The sequence below is a fragment of the Macrosteles quadrilineatus genome, unplaced genomic scaffold (genome assembly GCF_028750875.1).
Source record: "Macrosteles quadrilineatus isolate MER2022 unplaced genomic scaffold, UCM_ALF_1.0 Scaffold_2__2_contigs__length_208266976, whole genome shotgun sequence".
Taxonomy (NCBI): domain Eukaryota; kingdom Metazoa; phylum Arthropoda; class Insecta; order Hemiptera; family Cicadellidae; genus Macrosteles; species Macrosteles quadrilineatus.
The window spans coordinates 96,806,534-96,833,244 of NW_026542595.1; the positions used below are offsets into that span (position 1 = coordinate 96,806,534).

Here is a 26,711-nt window from a genome sequence, read left to right on the forward strand (position 1 = left end):
AATTCAAATCTGTCAAGACTTTAATTTACAAACGTTACAGCCTCCGTGTGTAGTGACATCTTTAGAGTGACTTGACTTTAGCACGGTTGACATATCAGGTTTTATCAATTGATTTGCTGGAGAAACAAACTACAGACTAATTTTGGGAACTAACCTATATTTATGAGCCAATTTAAGAATAAGAAGTATTTATTTTAAACATGTATACAACAAATTGGTATAACAGAAACAAGGTATACATTAGATTATTTTCTGTAAACATTCACAATACTAAAACTGTAGAACAACTTTTTTAACAACTACCTTAGCAATAGTATTACCATTGACTATGATACTGAAGTAGACTTCCCATCTGTTGGACCAGCTGTAGCCCATTTTTTATTAAAAAATAACGTAGTTGTGTGAGCCAGTCACAGAATGCACTAGTGTCAAAAATTCTTATACCTTATTTTTTGTTGCTGACCAGGTTGATGGGTCATAACAGTTGTTATAGCTCATAATAATTCATCCCCTGATTTTGACTTGTTAAAAAAGATTGTTTATTTGATAGAATTTAGTAATTTAAATCAGTGCAATCTGTAGGTGACTCACATCAACTATGACGATTTAAAAAATCTGGTTACAAATTTAACATATAAATGGAATGTCTAGTGCAATACATTACAGTGAACTATTTTAATTTTTTAACCAATAAATATCTTACAAGTTAACTGTTTTCCTTGTGTTTATTAAAGCTTAAGAGTTAGAAATAACTTTTGATGGAATGTATGACAATATCCCATAAAGCCATTAAATAATTTTCATTAGGATATAGTTAACATTACATATCAGTTTTTCTTGTACATATTTCCAAAGAATAAAACACGTGGTTTAGAAAAATATAGCATCACTTCTTGCAACAATGCAAGAATAATAGTTACAATGTTTAGTAAACCCAAACTACTTTATTCATTGAAACGTCACAACTGTGTTAAGACACAACACCGGATGACGGTACACAAGATGATATTATATCATTATAATATTATTAAATAATAATATATGGAAACCACATAGGTAATCTTGAACTGATTATTCAACTTTTTTCTGTGATTGTTTTGAGTAACTTATCAATTCTTTCTAGTATATTTACAATAAATTGTAATAAATAAGTTTAGTATCACATTTTAGTACTTGTTTGTAAATATTCTTAACTTCTCCCTTAAGACCTTTGGTTATTTTACACCTACCCCCATCTTACAAAAAATCATTGCCCCTGATGGTAGCTACTGATAAAATCAGTGTTCAAAGCTCAGCTGCCTTGGCTGGTGGAGCTACCTGCATCAATACTTGGACCAAGAAGTTAAGTTTGTCTGCAACAAACAGTAAATTTACAATTAAAATAAGTCTAGGAAACATCTTTCATATTAGTGTTGTTATCAAATTATATATTGTAGCCAAGAGGGGTTCTAGCAGGTCTACCGTCTACCCAGCAACTAACCGGCATGTTGTTGGTGTGCCAACCCATCTAATTTAAGTTTTATTCATGATTTATTTATATTTAAAGTTTTGGTAAAGAAATTTCTCAGTTAAACTATCATTCTTGAGTTTCAATAGTACAACCACTTTAGAGTAAAAAAAAAAAATTGTACAGTATCAGTGAATAACAAGAGTTTTGTCTGCACATTAATTTCGCTAGGCGATTAAAGTGAACAGTCTGTTTTGTGACTGGTATGTACAAGAGCTCTTGCCATCTTATTTCTGGCATTTACATTCTCAGTTCCAGTGAGAGTAAAGCTAGTAGTACACTTAGCAAACCTCGTTGAAGCAAAGGTCTGTTGCAGCAAAAAGGAGTTCTCAGGTGAAGGTTTCGGCAAAAAAATAGTTTCATGTTACTTTATGGGTATAACCAGTAAACTCTCACGGAAGCGGGCCAAAACTTATCCTCGGATTCCCTGGGGGAATTTGAAGAGATATCTTTTAGTTTCGGCGTTAAGTGCCTCAATATTGCAAGGTAGCAGCAACAAAAATGGTGATGACGATCAATGATGGTGCTCTTTGTGTATTTTCATTATGTCTTGTCTGTTTTTGAATCCTCTAGTATGTATTCGTAGCAGTTCCGATTGGACCAAACTTCTGCAAATGTGCCAAATGTGCTACGGTTGCTCTGGAGTAGTTGGAGGATAAGCTTTGCCCGCTGCGCTTCACTGCCACAAGAGTTTTAAGTGTGGACGTTACGTTCTCTACTAAGAACTTATTTTGGTTAGTAAGGTAGAAAAATGAATTATAAATTCAGTAGACTCTTCCCTCTTGTTAAGTTTAATTTATAGTAAAGATCGAACAAAAGCAAAATTTGTATGAAGAAACATTGGTGTAGTGGTAAAACCCATCCACAAAACTGGTACAGTGAAATCATAAGGTTGAGAAATCTAACTAAGAGTATCAATTCAATTTTATAATCTTACCTAGTCCAGGAGGACGAACTCCTAGGTAGACCAGAGGGTAGTAGACCAAGAGCCCGAGGATGATGAAACCTACAGCACCCAGGTGCCCAGGGGAAGGGTCCAAGAAAATAGGTACTGTGGCCAACACTGTTGATAGGACTACCAGAAACACCGGGATAGCTAGTGGCACCTGTAGGATTACATAGTAAATTTAACAATTAATAGAACTAGGCATTCCATTCCCATATTCAAGCTGTAGCCAGAGTTTATTAATAAAAATAATGTAGATGAATGTGTGCCAACAGTGTGTGGTTGTAAATTTATGATTACTGAGTCAGATATATCCCCAATATTGTACTCAGCGCTAAAGTGAAAGAACAATTTATTTATAGTAAAGGATCTTATATGCAACTATAGAAGAAAATATAATTCTGGAGATTGTAGCACACATTATGTGAGAGGCTCATTCAGCTATGTTTTTTTACAAATTGGGTACAGCTAGTTCAGTCTTTAAGGTCTTCAGTAGCCAAAAGACAAAGAGAGGACGTAATGCGTAAACTATGGTCAGCATTACAAGTGTATGAACAATGAGAGGAGAGTGCCTGAGTGCTTTGTGCTGCATTGGTGTCAAGTAATGTTGCAATGTTGGTAGATGAGAGAGTCTAAGAACTGGATGTATGGCATACACTCCTAGTGGTGTGAAGTCACTATACTAATAAATGTTTAATTATGTTAGGAATAATGTAAATTGGCAGACATTTTAATTGTTTTTAGTGGGACAACTGGAAAGGAATATAACAGAGAAAACTAAATGGGATGGTCGTATATTTCGTACTGTGAGTATTCTCAAGTAATTAGAATTGTTCACTTTAGAACTAAGAATCGAGAAAAGGCAATCTAGTTTAGGACATTTTTTTGCTTTTAAATACCTTGTAGGGCCTGGAGACGTTGGGTCTGGTCTTCCTCAATATGATGAGTGCTAGGAAAGCCAACCCGTAGAAGGTCCAGATGAGGAAACTGGCAAACTCGATTAGTGTGACGATGTCTCCAGCCAGAATAAAAACCAAAGTCAACACACCCTGGGAACAAGCAAACACTAACGTGAAATTTCCTTTTAGTAACTAGTTGATCAGGACATTTTAAGGTAGTGGTTGTCAAAAGGGAGGCTCACGCCCAGGAGGGGCGTGGAAGGATTTCAGGGTGGCCGTGAGTGCTCACGATTCCAAGGTGGGCGTGGACATGGCTCTCGACTCCAATGGTACTTTTTTACCCTTTAGATGAAAATAACTGTTTTAGCCACCCAGCGCAAAAATTAAGCATAGTGATTTTTTTAGGCAAAAAATCACAATGTACAAAAAAAAACCAGTACAAAAAAAGGTTTCAATGGTGTTTTTATTGGGTTTTGTGTCCCTTATCTCATTAAAGCTATTAAGAATTAACTTAAATATAAACTTATGAGATTGGTTTGGTAGTGTTTATACCTGCAATGTAACAGCAGGAGCTGGTGTGTAGCGATGGACATGGATATAACAGAGACACTCTGGCATATGGCCTTCCCGACCAGCAGCGAACGTCAACCTGATAAAAGACACTAAAGGTATCAAATGAAATTACTTTACCTTTGTTTTGTGATATAGCATTGAATTTCTTACTCAATTCCCATCAGACAGCTCAAAAGTAATATGTTTGTTACGCAATGTTTTTTTGGTGCTAGAGCATCTTTGCCAGCTGTACTTGTGAAGTTGCTTGGTTGGGAAACTTGATTTGTCATGTAAGCCACAGAGAGGGAAGGTACAAAGGAAACACTCAATGGTATACTTAGTTGGTGTCTACCAGTGGAGGAAGACCCTGTGTCTTGTGCGATAGGAATTTCCGCACATTGCTCACCACTCGGGTTGATTTTTGCAGATTTAAGCTGGAAGTAATTTATTCTTACAGTATGTCCGTGGCTCAGAAGCTAAAATCAAGAATTTTTGTTTCATCTCTGTACTTGTAACATTTTGTATTACTGTATTATCTAACCTATATAGGGATTCTACTTTACATCAAAGTAAAAATTATAAAAATCTTGCGATGTGTTATTTACCTTGCAACACCAAACTGGCTGGCCATGGAACAGCTAAATGTAGCGAGGGCCACACCAGCAGGGATCACAAACCGCAACGGACCTAGGATCCTTTCACCAAATGCCTGTAAACATGTATGTAAAATAACGTTTGGTGGTTACACATCCATAATTTTAACAATCAGGTTTACAAAAATACATTTAACTCAAAAGTTATTAATTGAATACTTAAAAGAATCTTTCAGTGTCTCAAAGTGTCTTCCGCAATCCCCCAGTAGTCCATGATACTTTATAATCCATAAAAAGTATTTTAGAAGTTAGTTAATAAAAAAGTAGACTTTAGAAGTAGTTGTAACCACGATAAACACCGGCTTTGCAAATCAAAGCTTTAATTTGAGTAGAAAATGTGTAGGTACTTGTAACGGCAAACCCATTTACTTATTAAAAAATATATTTCAATGGTAATTATTACAAAATTAAGAAATAGTCTTAGTAGTGGTGTGAAACCACCTTCATAATTATGGGAAATATTCCTTGAGTTGAGGGTCCTTAACAGCAAGCCATGTATAAAACTAAACAAACAATTCAATGACTAAAATTTGAGGGTCAGCCAAAATTAAAAATTTTCTCAGATAAAATGATTTTACGAACTTGTAACAATCTGGCATGGCTGATGTGATGAGTTTCAATATAAATTCAATGACATGCCAAAAACATTAAGACTGCCCCTTTAACAGATATCCAAAGTCCAAACCATACAAGGATCTAGCTAGACTATATCTGTCCAGAAATGTTTAATGCTAGGTGCAACAGGTCAATTAATTACTTTGAGTTATTCTACTAAGCATTAAAGATGAAGAGCTTAGATATGGTAGAATCTGCTCTACAGACTTTTGTAAACAACAGATGATTCCACTGCTCATAGAAAGAAAGCCATCGCATGAAGCACAAACAACTGAAGATGTATTTCAGACTTGATCGTCTTTTAACTCTGGGTGTTATATATTCACTTTTTAAATCCAACTTAGCAGAAATAGTAGTTGTAACAAAATATTCAGCAAATAACGAAGGAGGTAAATTATCCTGCAATAGGATTAATTTGAGTTGCAGGTATATGATGTTGCTTGTTAGTAGCAATTGTACTGAAAACATTCAGGATTTTTTAACTATTCTAATAAATCATTCCAGAGACAATAACTATTCTATTTTGAACTTTTTTTCCAGATCTATTATTTCTTTAGATCTGTAATCTGTAAATTCAACAAGGAATACCTAATTATATGTTTTTCAATAATCTAAGACAAAATGTATGCCAAAATGGTGGACATCAGTGTTTGCAGGACATTCAAGTCTAGACTAAACTTTAAACAAATTAATGCATGTTGGTTTTAACGAGCACACTGTATTAGCATAACGCAGTGTTTCATTTATCTGATATTTACTACAAGTTTGTTAATGGTAATGAGAAAACTATTTATTTTTAACCCACCACAGCAACAGCAGGGACTGTAGTCATCTCTTCGACAGTCAGCACTGACATGTAAGCTATGTTCATGCTGACAAACAAGACTGTAACTAGTGGAACAGCTATCAGTATACTGCGAGGTATATTTCTGAAACAAGGACACTCCTTTGGAACATTTTTATTTGCTCTTTAGCATCTGCTTGTTGAGTGTGTTGTCACAAATCACGAAGACTGGAGAGTAAATTTGAGTTCAAGGACACCTACAGACATTTTTTTCATGTGGGGCAAACCAGAATCTAGTTTCACTGGTATATGGATAAAGAACCTTATATGGAAAAATGTAAACCTCCATAAAACATAAACTTTGGATGTTTACATTTACAAATGGCTATAATGCATTTCCAATTGCCATTTTAGTTTCTACAACATTTATTAAGGGCAATACTACATACAAAATAAAAAGAATCAGATTTTTAGGAATACATATAAAGTAGGTTTGAATAAGTCTACTCTTCATTGAAAAACAATATTATGAAATAAAAACTATTGTCAAACCTTATAAATTGTAGATGCTATACTAATTAAAAAAAACTCAGGAGTAAACAAATGTTATATATTATAAGTAACAAAAAAGGTGTATACAAACTAAATTTGTACAATAAATCCATGTTCACAATGAACTCTTCACGATGCTCCTAATAAATCCAAAACAACAACTTAAAAACATGAAATAAAACATTTGAAAATATAAAAAAAACAAAAAGAGCTTAACCAGGCGAACAAGTTAAACTGGACAGGAATAATATTAAATCATCTAAATCAAGAAATATGACAAACAATAAAAATATCTAGAACCAAAGTGATAAAAAAATATATATTTGAAAATTCAATCAACAAGCACAACTTTTTCTGTAGACTCTTCTATTGGTTGTTTGACTGTGTTTCTCCACAGACCATTTTCAAAGTCACCCTCTTTAACAGAATTCATCATTTATGGAGGTCACAGTTTAGTTATTTCGACTATTTTTTCTTGAGTTAATGTATTACATTGTATACTTTAAAAACGGTCAACCAAAAGTTTGATTCAAAAAAATAAGTTTCAGGAACACAATATAAAATAAGCCAGTGAAAATTCTTTTTATACTCACTTGTTAGGTTTTATTATTTCCTCTGACACAGCAATCACAGATGTCCTGTAAAATAATTACATTTACCTTTGTTGTTGTTGCCTGAGTTCTTGTAGGTAAGATGTTTTTATCACCCTATGCATTTCTCAACCCTTTATGGCATCTTCAGGGGTCTTCTTAGTTCATCTTCTTATCTCAAACACTATAGTCTATATTTAAAAAAAAACATCACACAGTCACTAGTATCACAATCCGGTTGATTGGACAATGTTGCAATGGACACATACCGTCGTCCGACTGTAATACTACTGACTGCATTCGTGTGTATATATATTTTTAAATATAGTGTTTAGACTATAGTGTTTGTGATAAGAAGATGAACTGTGAAGACCCCTGAAGAAGCCACACAAGGTTGAGAAATGCATAGGGTGACAAAAAATCTTACCTACAAGAAATCAGGCAACAATAACAAAGGTTAATTTAATATAATTCAAGTTCTTAAAACTGGGAGACCAAAAATTCTTAAAAATAATAAGATCAACATAATATATTTTTATATAGTTAACTAGTTGCTTCATTCATGCTTTCCAAAACAAGATGAATAAAAAGAGGTTGGTGATGAAGTTTTTAAACTATACTAAATAGAATTTTCACCACCATTGAAATTTTCTCACCATTGTAAAACATTCAATTGATTATAAAATTAATTTTGTTCTACTGTACTTATAAAAGCACACCTATGCTAATAAATAAGAGACAACATAAAGGGACTTACTTACCAACCATCATAGGCCCACAGTCCACTGTAAATTGATAATATTATGTCCTTTAACCCAGTTTTGGAACCTTCAAAACCTTTACTAAGATGTTCCATATTTCCTATAAATAAAAGAACTAGATGTTAAAAATAAAGTTGTTTAAAATACCTAAAAAAAGAATAAGTAAATAAATACCCAGAATCTGTAATTTTTACTGTAGCTGCTTTGTTCAACAACAAATCTACTTCACAATAAAATAGAGAGTTGAAAAAAGCCAATCACAGATAATTTTGTTTAGGTTTTTAAACTAATCAACACTAAACAAATTTTCACAGAACCTTTCCTGCTTCTGGTAAATGGTTTTTTGAATCTGTACAGTGGATCTGCTATTGGAATACTGTATTGCATTACTTACTTATGGTCAGAAAAATGAGCTCACGGTCCATTGGGATAAGTTGTTTACAATCCAATATGGTGCTCATCCAGGCTCTGTATGGCATTGGATGGCTGCATGAAGGACTGTGTGTTTTTTTAAATTCAGTTTAGCTCCCTTTAAATATATCTTCTATAAATTAAACTTTTTAGTATTGTTATAACTGATATCCTACCTTGACTTAAGTTGTAGATTCCTCCACCGATGACAACGACACAAATTACAATCTTGAATGAAGAAAATATGTTTTGCATTTTGACGAATAATTTGACACTCTTTGTGTTTACATATGTTGTAATTCCTAAAATCACAGAATCAGACTCGTTTATTGAATTAGGTTATACAACAACTATGAAAAAAATATTTTCAACTAATCATCATTATTGCAGACTAAGATTTCACCAGGCAGGTTAGGCACGATAAATTTACTTTAAAATAAAAAAAAATGAATGAAATCTCAATTGCATCTTACAAATAAAAGCAGCGAACGTCGGGCAGTTTGACGATGGTTCCATGATCGCGGGAGCAGCTGACGATCGCACCGCGAACATTAGACAGGTTGACAAGATGTCGGACATGTTTACGATGGTTACGTGATCGCGGGAGATGTTCACACGATCGTCGGACATGTTTACGATGGTTACGTGATAGCGGGAGATGTTGACGATCGCGCCACGATTATCGAACATGTTGACGATGGTTCCGTCGATCGCGCCGCGAACGTTGGACATGTTGACGATAGTTCCGTGATCGCGGGAGCTGTTGACGATCGCGCCGCAAACGTCGGACATGTTGAAGATAGTTTCGTGATCGCGAGAGCTGTTGACGATCGCGCCGCGAACGTCGGACATGTTTGCGATGGTGCCGTGATCGCGGGAGATGTTGACGATCGCGCCGTGAACGTCGAACATATTGACGATGGTTCCGTGATCGCGGGAGCTGTTGACGATCGCGCCACGAACGTCGAACATGTTGACGATGGTTTCGTAATCACGGGAGCTGTTGACGATCGCTCCGCGAACGTCGGACATGTTTACGATGGTTACATGATCGCGGGAGATGTTGTTGATGGTTCCGTGGTCGTCGGAAATGTTCGCGCTGGCACTGTGACCGTGGGTGGTCAGATTACCGCGACTCTACTGATGTAGAAATATAATGTAGAAAGGGTCCCCATCCGCGAATTCTTCGTACTGCGGAGTTTTGCCATCGGTTGGGGGTGGGCGCGAGAGGGGGAGAGAGAGATTACACGTGACCGCCAGGGGTGGACAAAGCAGGCAGGATGCTGACTGTGTTCAAAGGAATGCAGTTATGCACCTCTGACTGAGAAAGGAAATGTAGTAAATTTTTAACCTATCCTAACCTAACCTAACCTAACCCACTGCGTCAAGCGCATAACTGCATTCCTATGAACGCGGACATCATCCTGGCCGTCAACCCCAAGCGTAGATAACCCTGAAAATCGCTCTCACACTCTCTTTCTCCCGCTCCTACCGTTGGCAAATCTCCGCACCAAGAGGTGGCCGACGGCATCCCCCCCATCTACCTGACACCCGTTGGCAAAACTCCGGTTCCCGTACCGGCCATATAAAATTAATATTTTTCCTATTTAGCTTCAAAGCCAGAGGCACTGAGAAATAGAGAACTAAACTTTTTTTAGCGGCCCAAACAAAAAAAGGTCTTATTTGTAAATATGCCAAGGTGAAACCCATTTACTCTCCACCAAAAACAGATACTCTAACCACTATGCTTACAACAGAAACAACTTATGGTTTGGACAAGCTTTACATAAACAAGTAATCTTAACTTATAGCGGTTATATTTTGGATTAACATCCAGGTTCAGTAACTGAAAACGTGTTGATACTCTTTAACCTTTCCTTGCTCCGGATCACTCTATACTTTGCTTTATATATTCTGGCATATGTAGACCAGCGAATGTGAGATGCCTCTCTAAAAAATAGATTTAAATTAATGCTTTACCTAATGCTAGGAGCGCAATAATCTTCTTGACAAGCTGTGAGTGCTGAGCACAGGCAGCAGGCGCCAGCGGCTGGTAGACATACTCAGAGAACACCAAGATGATGATAGCAGCCTCTGCAGGTCTGAGGATCAGGACGACCACCCAGATGAAGACAAATCCCGGGAGAGGACCCCAGAACCCATGGAGAGGAGAGTAAGTGGCTCTGAAGAAGGAGTACTCAGCACCGGACTGCGGCACTACGGTCCCGAGCTCAGCAAACGACAGTGCTCCTGACAAGGCAGAAACCAGAAGAGACTGTCAATCTGAGTAGCCTATTAAGGGCAGATGGTGATTGATAAAATTACCAGCTTGTCCTCTCGAACTTTCAACAGTAAACTATTACGGTTGTAAATATTCTTGCATGGTTAAATTTAGGATTCTAAAATGTTTAATAGTATTTGTATTGAGGTAGAATTTTGTGGAACCTAAACGTTACACAAAGTTTTCTTACCGAGCAGAGAGATGGCGCCACAAACCGCCCATACAATGAGGGCCTCGCCTACTGAGCCTGCACGGACCAAGGCACTGGATGGAGACACGAAGATTCCAGCACCTGAAGAACAGAATGAGTTGGTTAAGAACAGAAGAGTTGGTTGGGTGTGTTGCTAGCCTCGGACGTCTCGGACTTTGGTGCGGGAGGGACATGTTTAATTCCTGGCACATCAACAACACATGGGTTTGGACCAGGGAAAGAGTTAAACAGGATTGTCTTTTGATCTACCTTGCTGAGTGGTAGAATTAAGTACCTAACACTAGCCGTTTCACCCAGGCTATACCAATAGATAAAAAAGTAGGTCCCTTGAACCAACTATAGTAAACAATTCATATGACTGTTTCATAACTGACTATAGAACACCATCAATGGTATCCCCGCAGCATGAACAACATGTGTTTAAATTGTACAAAATATGAAGTTGATTCATTTTTTGTGAGTAATTTGGTAGTGTAAGTAATCGTTGATTGCTTTGGTGGTGACTAGTTCGGCCGCTTAGAAAGCGACCTCCTCCAGCATTGGTTTAGCATTAGCGCGCAGGTCGTTTTCTAAGCGGCCGAACTATAGTTTAGTATCTAATGTTAAACCTACAATGAATGACAAACAATAGCTTAATTGAAGGTTGTCAAAAAGTTTGATAAAACAGAACACAAAGATACGGATGGAAAAACCAGGGTGGTATTTCACTGACAGTGGTTTCCGGGGGCCTCGAAAGATTCTTTTAATAAATAAATTTCACTGATCATTTGTTAGAATTGCACGGGGAACAAGGTTCGATTGGAGCTTTTATTCTCTAGAATGGCAAAAGCGTCTGCGAAAATCGGGTGATTGAAAGCCACGTCTTCGCAGCGATCATGTGTTTCCGCAACCGGGAATGATGTTCATGATTCCTCAGCGATCGCGGAAGATTTCTATGATTTCATTGTGGCCGCGAGCACTCTCATGATTTTTTCGTGGCGGAGGACGAATTTGTTAATTTTGTATTTCGTTTTGTGTTCACGATTTAACCACGATTGCGATATACGGTTTTATGTCCTTTAATCCTCCGTAAACGTAGAAGATGGTCACGATTGCTGCGCGATCTCAAAATATGTCCACGATTTCGTCACGATCACGGGAGGCGAAAATTATGATATTGCAATCGCAGGAGATGTTCATATATTCGTCATGATCGTAGGATACGTAGAAGATGTAATTGCGATCACGAAGGAGGTTTACTATTTCACCATGATCGCAAGAGAAGCACAAGATTTTGTCATGTTAGATGATCATTTTGTTTTCTGTTCAGGATTTTGCCATGATTGGAGGAGTCAATTACACCGATTACAGTAAACCAAGTAAAACAAAGACATCAATTAACTTTTTAACTGCAGTGTAATAACATTATTTCTCATACAACTTCTTTTCAATTACAATTTAATGTTATGTAGTAATTTTGAATTTGAAAAATGCGAATTAAAAATTAATTAATAAAATAAAGACTCGAAGGACCTAATGAAAATTAAATACAAGATAGACTAAAATACCCCCGCCGCAGCAAACCTGCCGACTAAGCGAATTTCCATTTGTCTGAATTGATTTTCAGTTAAATATATTTTAATAACATTAGGTTTAACGAGTACCTAGGTTTGCTGCTACAAGGAAACTAATAAAAGTGTGTTTTTGAGTAAAATATTGATAGCTTAGTACAAAATAAATAAATTTGCCAAGTTTGATCAAAATATATCCATAAACAAGCAAACTACAACATTTGACAATATTCTCCATAAGAATAACATGGGAATTTTAAATTTAAAATTTTTTTAAATTTCTCCGTTACTAATAATCGAACAAAAATACTTTTATATACTAAATTATTTGTTTTTTAAGCTCTTTAATTAGGTTTAAAGAGAAATCGGGAAATTTTGTGTTTTGAGGGTCAAAAGTGAGAAAAACCAATTTTTACCCCATAAAACCCCGTTCCCATGGTCCGATCGTGCTGGTTCGCGAACTCATTCAAGTTTATCCCGCTTTACACCTTTAAACCAAATTTCATCAAAATCGGACAAAAATTACTCAAGTTATCGCGTTCACGGACGTATATATATATATATATATATATATATATAAGTCTATATATATATATAAAAATTTGAACGAATGGTGTTTTTGGCCTCTGAGGACATCAAAATGAAAAAAAAAATCGGTCCCGGGTCTAGGTCTTACCGTGCCACCTACGGTAATAGCTACTTCCCTATAGGGAAATTCGCTAAAACTAACACAAATCAACAAATTTGAAGGACACAGAGGTATTACGTAGGTATTACGTAGAGGTATTAAATTAATGTTGGGCCTAATATGTATTTTTCTTGTTGCAGCCACTTTCCCATCCAGGTCTTCACCACTTCCTCAGTTGCCACTGGGTTTATTTTTTCACAGCGCTGGTACCGATGAGTGATTATAGAGAAAACATCTTGACACCAATTTTCATGTTTACATAACATAAGGGACATAGTGGGGGTGTTTGAGGCATTTAAGTCCATGCTTAGGAATTAGAGAAAAGGTTCTGGGAAGTTGATGATGGATCATCTAAGGCTTTTCTCAGATCTATCAAAGTCCCGGCAGACATGAAGACGTGGCCAAGCAGTGCGGTGAATTATCTGAGTCGTCAGATGAAAGAGTCGGACGGGCTTTACATGGAATCAATGGGGAAAATAGTGGTTGTTGTACTTACTATCCGTCTTTGGAGAAAGAAAGTCATCATTCCAGGACCTCTTGAACCCCAGATGGATATTTGGTGTGATCTAAACAACGAACTCATCAATATAGGCTTCGCCACCGGGTCCAAGCGACCAACGAATTAACGCTCTTCCATTTGAAGATCTAATCTGTACAGTTCTTCCTACATACGTCGATAACAACTTAAACATCTACTTTCAGAACAGCAACCCAGATTGTAATACACTATGCATCGTCTTAGTACAGCTCCAGGAAACTGTGGCTGACCTCACGGACGCCGTCCGAAGATTAAATAGAAAATAGATGACCGTTCCATTAACAACAATGAAAAACACGAGAATGGAAAGTATGAGATAATAGGAAAGATACCTGTTCAAAGATTAAAGGAGATAGAACAGTTGGAGAAAATGTTAGAAACCCCTCAATTTAATAAGCAGCTGTTCAAAATTCTGACCTCGGTCGGGGAGAAGGACATAAAACAATGACGTAGGTGAGAGTTGTCTAAAATGGGGACGCTAGGCAATATGGGTACATTCCGGTACTGCTAAACTAGTGCTGCTATCAGCTGATCTTAGACGAACTATTGCGAACTAACCATTTCACTCTACTTTGAGCTAGATACCGTTGATATACTGACTATAAGTTTCATGTTGCACACTTTTAAATATTTGACGATTTATTCTTTGGATTTTTGTTCGTGTCTCAACTGTGTTTTTACGTACCCAACATAGAGAGTTAAAAAAAGTAAGTGTTTGATCACTATCTTCAGTTATTAGGCTACAATTTGTTGTTTCTTCTATCCAAAAATCTCAAAGTGGAGGCTAGGTACGCCATGTTGGTTTTATTAATACAGTGGCGGGTCAAACGGGGACGTACATGGTAGGACAAAATGGGGACGTCCCCGTTTTATAAGAATGTCCCCATTTTGGACAGATTGTAGGATAATAACGTATACACATTAAACACTTTTGGCATGAACCAGTGTTTTACTACTTTATACGTTTTATAAATTTCTAACTGATATGCTTAAGGATATAAATATGGTAAAGTTTAATTAAAAAAACTTCAACTCCATAAATATGTTAAAATTTCTATTAAGTTGAGAAATTCTTAGTTTTTATTTTCTATAACAATCTTTCTAACATGTTTAGTCACTTTAAGAGGTAATATGATGAGTTTGATGTGTTTTGTATTCAATAAAAATGCTTTTTCATTAAAAAAACTCAATTTTGCATGTGCTCTTATGGCGTCCCCATTTTACCAGAAAGGTCGTCTTAACGGGGACAATGTATGCATTTAAAAAATATATAATTTTATTGTTATATCTAGGGAATAATTGATCAAAAGCTACCAGTTTCTGTCAACACATTAGTGTAGTCTTGTTCTGTCTAAATTTCAAAAGTTTAGCAATATTTTTAAGCGAAATATAATGTGGAAACCACTAGAGTCCCCATTTTAGCCGACCTTCCCCTACAACTGCCTACGAAGGTTGATGTCGTACCAGGTTGCAGTGGAATATTCCTACAGTGGTATTACTGCAAGCAACAAAGAGAAGACAAAGAAAATAGCATTTTCAAAAACAAATGCCTGGGAAATTGCACACCAAGCTGTGGCGTTTTCGTTGTAGTGTATGACGCGACGTTCGTTCCTCATTGGGTTTTTATCCGATTTGGAACCATTTTCGTCTTAATCTAATTTAAGAGCCTTATTATGCGTGGCCATGTGCAACCCTGAGATTTTCGAGGAAGGGCTTAACATGGAATCAGTGGGGAAAATAATTGTCCACCGCCTTCAATTCTTAAATCCAAAGTTATTTTAGACAGAAAAATCTAAGGTCCAATTTTCCTTTCAAACAGGCCAGTTTATTTATTTATTACATACGGAAATACCATTATTACAATGATATGCATTGGCAGATTGCACTGTTTTGCATGACAATATATAGCAATATAATAATGATTGAAAAAAATAGCATTATACAATAATAACAAGAATAACAACAACAAACATAACGAGAATCAACAAGAACAAGAACAATGAGGTGAAAGTTTAACTAGGTACTTATGCAGATGCAAGAATTGACTTTGACAACAGATTAATTTAACATGGTAATATGCAATAACAATAATAGAGTGGCAAAATATAAATAACAGCATATAAATAACAGCTTATAAATAACATGAAGACAAGGAAGCTACAAAGACACATAACAATAATAAATAGGGAACATAAGCGTGTAAAAACATGATAGTGAAATTTGAAGAAAAGCTACGATCACTGATGAGATAGGCAATTGCAGTGGTGAAGGATAATAAGCATATTCCACTCAAAAACATCTTGTGTGGCCCTTTAAAGGCACCACCTAACTCTCCACTGACACTTAACCAGTTAAACATCTTCTAAATGAAAATGGGGAGCCGTGGAAGAAGTCTACCCTGGAAGCCACCTCGCTGCCACTCCTGAGAAGCCTGGAAATGCCACTGTTGAGGGCATAGCTTGTAGGTCTGTAGCATCTTTGGAATGTTGAACATGAGCGCGTCCCACGGGGTACAGTGAAGTCTATGTCCTCAAGAAGGCTGGGGCAGTCAATATAGCCATTTACAAGCTTGAAGAGAAAATGGAGGTCACTGACCTTTTTAACAGACTGACAAACTGTACCAGTTATTGGCGTGTCAGGTCACTCGGGTCAGTTAACTTTTGGGTAGTTGCGAGAGAGTGATTGGCCTCCAATTTCCAACATAAATATTGTTTTGGTTATACGTGGCAATCGCAAAAGAGGAACTCTAAGGATCAGCTTTTCATAAAACAATATTTTTTGTTGATTCTTAAAATTGGTGGTAATTTAGGCCTAATTTATTCCTTCGTATACTGATTGAAATATTTATATACAAAATTATCCATAACACTGATTTGTATGATATTGTACTCGATTTCTTCAATTCTTTACTGCAAACGCCACTTACCAAATACCAATAATGTGACGATATAATATTTCGTCTGAAAACAAATACTGATCCATTTTTGGTTCAAAGTACCAGTACCAGAACAATGTTAATAAATTAACATGGACTTTTTGGGTTGCCATGCTGGTGACGAAATAACAACGCAATATAAATTGAAAATAAAAATAAATTGAAGAAATTACAATCACCTGTTTTATTTACAGCGTGGGTGAATATAGAAAAGTCTGTAAATTACATATTTTTGGTCGAGATTTCGACCACTGGACAACCTATAGTTTATTTAAAACCTTAACATAAAAAGTTATAAATTTATTACATAAATTTATTACCTCAGTCTATGTTGGGTAATTTATTGCCGAGAGATTTATAGTTTGTATTTTACTTTTAAGTCTAATTAATTTAAAGGATTATCCTTTAAACCCTCCCCATAAATGAAACAAGCAAATCAAGTTTACTGTGAAGTTACAATTGGTGAAACAATAAAATTGATAAGTTTTTAAAAATGTTAACCAGTTCCACACTCACATTTAAACATTCAAAACTACTTGAACTCAATAGTATGCGACCGTTAATGCCTAGTGTTCTACGAAATACACCCCCCAACGGACGACACTCATTCTTTCCCTGTTCTGCAAATTCATTGAATTGAATACTGAACCTCTCAGAAATTCGAGATAGGTTTGTCAATGTTAGACCTTCCACGAAACACAGGTCCACTGAACTATACCCCAATCCGTTATGCACACGTATTTTAAACAAATTGTACAACTATAGTTCGGCCGCTTAGAAAGCGACCTCCTCCAGCATTGGTTTAGCATTAGCGCGCAGGTCGTTTTCTAAGCGGCCGAACTATAGTTTGTCTTTAGATCCATTACATCTTTTAATATTATCAGGAAATACATCCCCTAAACAGATGGTCTCCCCACTCTCTAACCCAGTTGGAGAGGACTTAAATTGACAGTGGCAATATTTTTAATTAATTTCACAAACCGACATCAGTGAAGTTGCACCTGTCTTAGCTGTGATTTTGCATTCAGAGTGTTGTGTCAGTTCGATCGTGTTAGTTTCCATCTGTTAATATCACATTTTACCTTACACCAATGTAGTTTAGTGGGACAAGTACAGGAAAGCCCTGCGTCTTATAAAACGGATACAGACACCGCATTAAACAGATCAACAAGGAAGGCGTCAAATTTTGGACCTGTGTAGTGAGCAAGTGTAATGGAAGATTGACTAGCATGGGAGATGATGTTCTAGGAGAGTCTTCGCACTCTTGTCCACCACCAGACCCCGCCTTGAATGAAGTGAGGACTTACGTCATCAAAGCGAGAAAACGAGCCAGAGAAGATGACACGCCTACTTCAACTATATATACGGAGGAGATTGGAGAGCTTTTTCACGGAGGACTTGACTTCACCAAGTGGAACCAAGATCACCCGATAAAATCAAGAGGAATCTTCGAATGATTTGTCATAACGTCATGGGACTTCAAAAGGAGCCGGCCACGCGAGAAGAAATTGTCTTGGATCCGGCATTGACAAGTATGAAGGACGGGACGGATTTTCTTCTGCACGACGACGGACCAGGTGTGTCGGAGAGAGTGATTGTGTTTAGTAGTGCAAGAGGGAAACAAGCTATGGAGACATCTGAAAAATTCTTTATGGATGGCACCTTTAAAATGTCAAGTAAACAGTTTTTGCAAGTCTACGTTATTTCAGCTGACGCCGGCTGTACGCGGGAGGAACACTGTGTAATACCAGTTGCATATGCTCTTCTGCCAAACAAGAAAAGGGATACGTACGGAAAACTATTTTCTGTTTTGAAAATAAACATACCACTGTGGAACCCAGTAAACGTTACTGTCTATTTTGAGTCCGCTACAATCCAGGCGCTCACGGAAATATTTCCATTGATTGACATCAGCGGATGCCACTACCATTTTACCCAGTGTCTATGGAGAAAAGTGCAGGAAATAGGGCTAGTGAGAGATTATATGAGTGAAGAAGACGACAGTGTGCAAACTCATATTTGAATGTGCGCGGCTAAGAGTCTCTTTTTACATTGTTTATACCATAAATTATTATAATAATAAAACTAAATCTACAACTTTATAACAAATAATATCTACTAATCAGGTAATCCTAAAAGCTCTCACTTTTATGTATTTGCTCGTCGCCGTAAAACAACACCATCAACGTTGCAGCTTCTTTGGCATAGTTATATTTATTTTACAATTTACTGTTTGTGAATATGACCGTTGACAGTTTTGTATGTGTAGTTTTGTATGCAAGAATTACGAGACATCCGTTAATATATTAAGGTGATTATTAAAATAACTACAAACTGACAAATCAGTTGTAGTCTCCAGGTATTCTGTATGCCATTTACTATTTTAGTTACTGTCTATCAGTGATATAGTCAGTAGATAGATTTCTTGGGAACGAGATAGTGACAGGATTATGCCGGTTTGCTTCATCCTCAAAATTGCAAAAAAAATCTAACTAATTTTCACCATTATAACGCACTGTGTGCTTAAACATTAAAATAACATTTAAAAAGATTAATTTGTTGTTTAAGAGTTCCTTCCTAATGCACAGGATCATCGCATTTCAGGCTACTTAAAATACTTCTTAATTATATGTTTTTTCTACAAAATATTCCATATGCGTGCGCTATTATTACATAGTAACATTAAAAAATGATCAGTTTTTTCACAATCTCTTTGATTTTCACAATCATTAAGTTACATTTTTACATGACATAATTGTAACATATTTCCTAATTGATTCCTTCAATTATCTGTTAATTATAAACAATAAATACCAATAAAAATAATTAGTGAATAGTGTGAATAATGATTCAAGACAACAAACAAAATGAAGTAACAAAGGGTAATTTAGCAACAATTGTAAACAAGCGACGTTTTTCAGACCTGGTACATAATAATTGTAGGTTTATATATCAAGTTTTATTTTAAAAGTGTTACAAACGAAAAAATTACTCATAACTTTTATGAAAATACAAAATAAATATAAATGCCTTGTAAACAATTGTAACGAACGTACGTAATTATATTTCAAAAAATACATCGGGCCATTTTCACCAATTTAATGAATATAAGAAAAAGAGTTTAATGCCGTGGCGGATCTAGCAAAGGATCCCTTGGCCAGAAAATCTTCAACCATCGGATAGTATCATTTAACATATTTCGCTTTATTTATACAAAGCCTTGTAAACAGATTTGAACTCCTGGAAAGAAATCATTAAATTTTCTTTGAAAATATATTTCAAAGCATTTAATTTTGACCATGCAGTCCTGTAATTTTCCCAGAGTAGGCCGCATAAAATATTGTCTTCTTAAGCGTTTCCGGAAAAAAATACAGCGGATAAGAAATTCAGAGATAAAATGTCCATCAGACATAAATGTAACCAAATACACCATAATCCGACGCAATGTGCAAACAAAAAATACAATTTATTTCATAACATTTATCGTAGGCCAACACAATCACAAAAATATTTTAATTTTAAACTAATTATAACAATATATCTTAACAATGTGTCATAACATTATATTCAGTCATATTATTGCATAGAATGCGTTTATATTTTATGTAATATACCGGGTGTCCCACGAAGGGGTTTAAACGTTTGATTTTATATTACGTGCCCATTAATGCACCGAACTTTTTTAAACTTTACACAGTTTACAAAGTAGGTTCTAAAAATATTCTGGAAAAATTTTAACTCCCTAACCTTAGTAGAAACAAAATGGCGGCATATTGACAAATTTATCAATGTGCTTTCTATAAAAGCTACTTTCATGATTTATTATTATTTATTCATTTATTATTATTATTTATTAGGTATTTGATTTATTTCTAGTTTTCCATTAGGCTATGTTCTACTTTTTTTATTTAAAAGTCATATTGCCCTGGAAAGTAACAATAAAAATATTTTATAAAACCAAAAACACCTTTTTTAATGTTTTAAATTAACGTTTTTCAATATGCCGCCATTTTGTTTCTACTAAGGTTAGGGAGTTGAAATCTTTCCAGAATATTTTTAGAACCTACTTTGTAAACTGTGAAAAGTTTCAAAAAATTCGGTGCGTGAATAGGCGCGTAATATAAAATCAAACGTTTAAACCCCTTCGTGGGACACCCTATATATTTAACTTACCCAAAATGGGTAAAAAAGAAGCTAGCAAACCTAGGCGATTAGGCCTGGATCAATCAGTACTTGACTGACTTTAACTATTTTTAGGTTTACTGTTTGGAAATATTCAAATTATGATTTTGAAGTCAATCCCGTTACTGTAGCTCTCTGTGAACTGAAACAGGAGAACGATTCGTTCTAAAAGAGTCGTTTCAGAGCCTAGTTCAGCTAATCTCTCCCTCCCCCCGGTCGAACACCTATTTTGCCCTAACTTTCTTGTCCCCATCTTTCCTAAACTCAAACGTATGAGACGTTCACGATTCCTCAGCGATCGTGGAAGATTTCTATGATTTCATTGTGGCCGCGAGCACTCTCATGATTTTTTCGTGACGGGGGACGAATTTGTTAATATTGTACTTCGTTTTGTGTTCACGATTGCACCACGATTGCAAGATACGGCTTTATGTCCACAATTTCGTCACGATCACGGGAGCCGAAAATTATGATATTGCAATCGCGGGAGATGTTTATATATTCGTCATGATCGTAGGATACGAAGAAGATGTAATTGTGATCACGAAAGAGGTTTACTATTTCACCATGATCTAAGGAGAAGCACAAAATTTTGTCATGTTAGAGGACAATTTTGTTTTCTGTTAAGTTTTTTGCCATGGAAGGAGTCTATTAAACCGATTACAGTAACTCAAAGACATCAAATAACTTTTTTATTTAGTGCAATGTAATAACTTTGTTTGTCATACAACTTATTTTCGATTACAATTTAATGTTATGTAGTAGTTTTGAATTTTAAAAATGCGAATTAAAAATTAATTAATAAAATAAAGACTAGAAGGACCGAATGAGAATTAAATACAAGATAGACTAAAAAACTAACACAAATCAACAAATTTTGAACTATAGTTAAAAGACACAGAGGATTTACAAATTAACTAGTGGCTTGTAGGGGCAATAGCCCCTATTATTCTAGTTAGTATTTTGTACAAATTATCAGTCTCATGGTTTACCCTCACCTTGAATTATTGTTTAACATTTTTATTTGTTATAATATGTATGATAGTTAGTCATTACATAGCTGCATAAAGCATTTTGATGGCTGCTCTGTTTAAAATAAAAATTCCAAAGGACTGTTCATGCAGTGTGTTTATAATATAAACTTTCTAATCATAATACAACTAAGGAACATGTTCAATAGTAAATTTCATGACTATTAATTAAATATATATAAATTTCTCTGAATATATACAAATTCACTTCGAAAAAACACATATAGGTAATGTCATCCTCCAAATTGTAAAATGCAAAATCAACCGGCTAAAAGTAACATAAAGTTGACCACTGGGTAAACACAGTTTTTTTTTTCAAATAGGTAATTGCCAACTTTTGTGAAGGTTTGGCCTTGCGCTTTATTTATAGTAACAGCGATTTTTTAAGAGCAAATTTAAACTCGGATTGGTTGATATTAGTTTTATTTTTGGCATGAAAAATATGTTCCCTTTGCCTACTCCAGTAATTCCTTCTAACTTAACACTATTTTCGGACATGCCTAACACAACCAATCGCACTCCATTAACTAACCCAGACCCTTAAAATTGGGAAAAAGTATATTTAAGCTTTATAATAGTATACGCAGTAAACAAACAATAACAATCAAATCAAAACAAATACATAATAATTTGACAGTTACAATCAGGTGATCTTTTGTTTGCAATCCGAGTGACGTCTGAATATGACGGGAATAGCACACTTATGTTTTTCCTTCCACCATGCACAGTATATTACAAATTACCATATGCTTTAAATAAAGTTAAACCATATGTTTTAAAGTAAACAAAGCAGAAATGACCTGGATTCCTATGCTATTTAAATGTGAATTGTTTTATTTCGTAACAACCTTTTGGTGTATAATTAAGAAAAATGAATAATTTTCCCCAAAATTGCATAACCAGACCTTTAAAATGAGACCTCTCCCAGCTTTCTACGGCCTCCCGTTCGCTCACAATTTCATTGTAAAATTTTGGGCTTACGGAATTAGATATATAGATGTTGGGCTAATCTGTATTTTGCTTGTTGCAGCTACTTTCCCGTCCAGGTCTTCACCACTTCCTCAGTTGCTACTGGGTTTATTATTTTTCACAGCGCTGGTACCGAGGAGTGATTATAAAGAAAACATCTGACACCAATTTTCATGTTTACATAACATAAGGGACATAGTGAAGGTGTTTGAGGAATTTACGTCCATGCTTAGGAATTAGACAAAAGGTTCTGGGAAGTTGATGATGGATCATCTAAGACTTTTCTCAGATCTATCAAAGTCCCGGCAGACATGAAGATTGACCAAGCAGTGCGGTGAATTATCTGAGTCATCAGATGAAAGAGTCAGACGGGCTTTACATGGAATCAATGGGGAAATAGTGGTTGTTGTACTTACTATCCGTCTTTGGAGAAAGAAAGTCATCATTCCAGGACCTCTTGAACCCCAGATGGATATTTGGTGTGATCTAAACAACGAACTCGTCAATGTAGGCTTCGCCACCGGGTCCAAGCGACCAACGAATTAACGCTCTTCCATTTGAAGATCTAATCTGTACAGTTCTTCCTACATACGTCGATAACAATTTAAACATATACTTTCAGAACAGCAACCCAGATTGTAATACACTATGCATCGTCTTAGTATAGCTCCAGGAAACTGTGGCTGACCTCACGGACGCCGTCCAAAGATTAAATAGAAAATAGATGACCGTTCCATTAACAACAATAAAAAACACGAGAATGGAAAGTACGAGATAATAGGAAAGATACCTGTTCAAAGATTAAAGGAGATAGAAGAGTTGGAGAAACCCCTCAATTTAATAAGCAGCTGTTCAAAGTTCTGACCTCGGTCGGGGAGAAGGACATAAAACCATGACGTACAACTGCCTACGAAGGTTGATGTCGTACCAGGTTGCAGTGGAATATTCCTACAATGGTATTACTGCAAGCAACAAAGAGAAGCCAAAGAAAATAGCATTTTCAGAAACAAATGCCTGGGAAATTGCACACCAAGCTGTGGCGTTTTCGTTGTAGTGTATGAGGCGACGTTCGTTCCTCATTGGGGTTTTTTACCGATTTGGTGCCATTTTCGTCTTAATACAATTTAAGAGCCTTATAATGCGCGGCCATTTGCAAGCCTGAGATTTTCGATTAAGAGAGAGATTTCTGAGATTTCTTAAGAGGCGGTCGGATAGAGCCCCGTATCCCATATTTTGCAGGCGTCACGAGCAACAACACAGTCCTCCCAAAACAGACTTTTGCAATAGTACCACCCGTGGCCACCAGTTTCGTGGCTGTCGCATAACGGCTTATAATTAAACATTATGATTTTTATATTGTACAGTCTTAATCCTACATACATTTACAATGTTTTGAGTGTGGGAAATAATTTTTGGAATACGGATAGACCAGAAAACGAAAAATTATTATATGCGCTCCATGTTAAAGTGACGGCCAGTGTCGGCAGCCGAGAATCTCTGTCCGACCGCCTCTTAACGGTAAAAAGTGGCGTTGATGAGAGTGATTCTAGGGTGAATACCAGGAATACTGGGAATACTACGGTGTATGATTTCAAAGCAAATAAATTTGTGAGGCCAACATCCAATTATGAGATTAATATAAGGCTAAACTATGGGCGAAGGAAGGTGTACGTTCTTCCCTCTTCGGGGCCCATTGCAAAGCCCCTAACGAAATGAACCTGCTCTTCCATTTGAAGATCTGATCTGTACAGTTTTTGTAAGGCTTATTTTTCCCTAACAGTTTATTTTTTTGCAAGAAGAAATATTTATTTTGTAAAGAAGTTACTGATTATTTTGTGAAAGAATAAACGTTTTATTTTGTTTCTTGTCTTGTCTTTGTTTGCTTGGCTGCAGGTGCTTACTCACTTATTGCTTGCCACACACCCTTTAAATGCTTAGTCATGGGTAAATTCACTGCTCGTAACTATGAAGCACCTCCATCGTATCTGCTTAAATTGTTAAAGAATGAGATTATGCATGGGGATGTAATATCCGCTTATTTCTGCCTGTTAGAGAGAATGAGTTCGTTGTCCTCGAAACTGCCAAAATTATTTGCAATGGATAGGTACCCAATGAGAAGGTATCCATTGACAAGGTATCCAATGAGAAGGTTATTTTTCACTGCATGGAATAGGAGGGGGTATCAGGGGATAAGGAGACAAGTGCTAGGGGAAAACTTGTAAGACAAAGATCTCATCTTGGTCCCCATTGACGTTCCTGATTGGTATCTGGTGACCATATTACCAGCACGTCAGCAAGATTCAGCCTACGACTCAATACCAAACCGGGACCACAGGGAGGTTCTAAATTCCCTAAACCGCTTATATATCGAGGTTTATGAGTCAGCCGAAAAGATGGAAATTGTGGGGAGGAATATCGTGCCCGCGGCAGTCCAACGGGAGACATTGCGGAATATTTCTTTGTGCTCTGGCAGACGCCCTGTCCCAACGCATCGATGTCAAAGAGAAGACGCTGGATGCACCGGCGTACCACCTAAGGATGATGGCAAGACTGAAAGCTGGCAAGATGGAGGTTTGGATTGACCCCCCTCAGCTGAAACCAGCATTACGAGAAGGTCTGAAGGATAAGGGGTGGGGCAAGGCAGAAGACGATTGGACCTTAGACGATTGGGAAGTCGAGTTTGAGAACTTAGCTCCACCACCTTTGATATGTCCGCTTTCATCTCCGAAGAGGAAGTCTGTAGAAGCAGCTGCCCCAAGGACTCCACCTTGCACACTACTACCCACCGATAGGGAGACGCAAGCCAAGGAAGAAGGGACTGAGGAAGATTATTTCATGTTGTTACAGAAAGATGATTTTGGGCCCTTCACGTCAACTCTCCAGAACCATCCAGAAACGTACTATCAACCCCTGAAGGTCTCTTGGAAAAAAGGCGTCGAAGCTGGAGGACCATCGATTCCCGCCCTGTCACTGGATAATAATACAGATATCGACAGCGATTGCTCTTCAATTGATGTGATTCCAGAGCCGACCCCGGACGGCCGTCAATCGTCCCGATGGATGCGGAAGAAGGGGAGATCAGCGAGGAGCCTTAGAGGGTCGAAATGAAAAGTTCACCGCAGAGCTCGAAAAGAAAAATCGTTGACCACAATCCCTTCGACCTCAGCGCTGAAGAACGCGCTTCGTTGGCAAGACTTCGTGATAATGGAAATAACACTAGGGCTCACAGGCGGCCGAGGAATAGACGGAATGGTGGGCACCGTCGTGGCGGGCAGCGTCGGTTCATGAGGATATACATTCCACAACTAGGTCAATTCAAGAGAATCAATGTGCGGCATCTGGGACTAACGCCTCACCCCAGGGCGAGGAGAGAATGAGGCGGAGACCTCAGGAAGTAAGATGATTCTCTTTTCTTTTTGATTGTTTTCTTTTCTATTGTGAATTTAGTGGAGTGTGTAAGGGTTATTTTCCCTCTACAGTTATTCTGTTTGCAAGATGAAATATTTATTTTGTAAAGAAGTTACTGATTATTTTGTGGAAGAATAATCGTTTTATTTTGTCTCTTGGCTTTAATTATTCGTAAGGCCATAAACCCAATTAATTGTTTAGTTACAAATAAGATTATTATTTATTAAAATTATTCTGGTATTATTGGTACATAACACTGGAAGTTTAGTTAAATAGTTTGAATGACGATAGTGTCGGGATTAGAGAGAGAGAGAGAGAAATATAGAGTTAGAAGTAAACATTGAGGTAGCGGCCGAGCTTATCAGCTGTTAGGGCAATGGTCGTGCGGCAACACAACTGGGCTGCCCAGTCTACCTCCCCTACCTTGCCCCTACACCCCCTTGCCACTGGAAGGTCCTTATAAGGAGTTGCATTTGGGGCACTGGGCAGTTGATGTTGCAGACGTCGGACAGCTCACAAGGTAAGTACCGTCGAATATACCGCGACTATAACCATAAGCGTGGCTTAAGAAGTCGTGCTTATAGTAAGTCAGTCTTAGGCCCGAGGTGGATAGTGTCGGTAAGTAGAAGCTCGGGGTTGTTAGGCATA

At 36.8% G+C, this 26,711-nt stretch overlaps 1 protein-coding gene across 2 annotated transcripts in view; it reads right to left on the reverse strand.

The window, feature by feature from the left end:
• Positions 1-208: 208 nt before the first annotated feature.
• LOC128983916 (b(0,+)-type amino acid transporter 1-like) overlaps positions 209-26,711 on the reverse strand; it is a 57,108-nt gene continuing 30,605 nt past the window's right edge. For both annotated transcript variants that reach the window (XM_054403179.1, XM_054403180.1), the window contains exons 3-13: positions 10,742-10,843; positions 10,251-10,520; positions 8,447-8,572; positions 7,860-7,959; positions 7,102-7,146; positions 5,978-6,101; positions 4,510-4,613; positions 3,905-4,001; positions 3,353-3,502; positions 2,445-2,613; positions 209-1,352 (exon numbers count right to left, since the gene is read on the reverse strand). In XM_054403179.1, the coding sequence (XP_054259154.1) occupies positions 1,285-1,352; positions 2,445-2,613; positions 3,353-3,502; positions 3,905-4,001; positions 4,510-4,613; positions 5,978-6,101; positions 7,102-7,146; positions 7,860-7,959; positions 8,447-8,572; positions 10,251-10,520; positions 10,742-10,843 (1,355 nt within the window). In that variant the 3' untranslated portion in view covers positions 209-1,284. The remainder of the gene's footprint in view (positions 1,353-2,444; positions 2,614-3,352; positions 3,503-3,904; positions 4,002-4,509; positions 4,614-5,977; positions 6,102-7,101; positions 7,147-7,859; positions 7,960-8,446; positions 8,573-10,250; positions 10,521-10,741; positions 10,844-26,711) is intronic.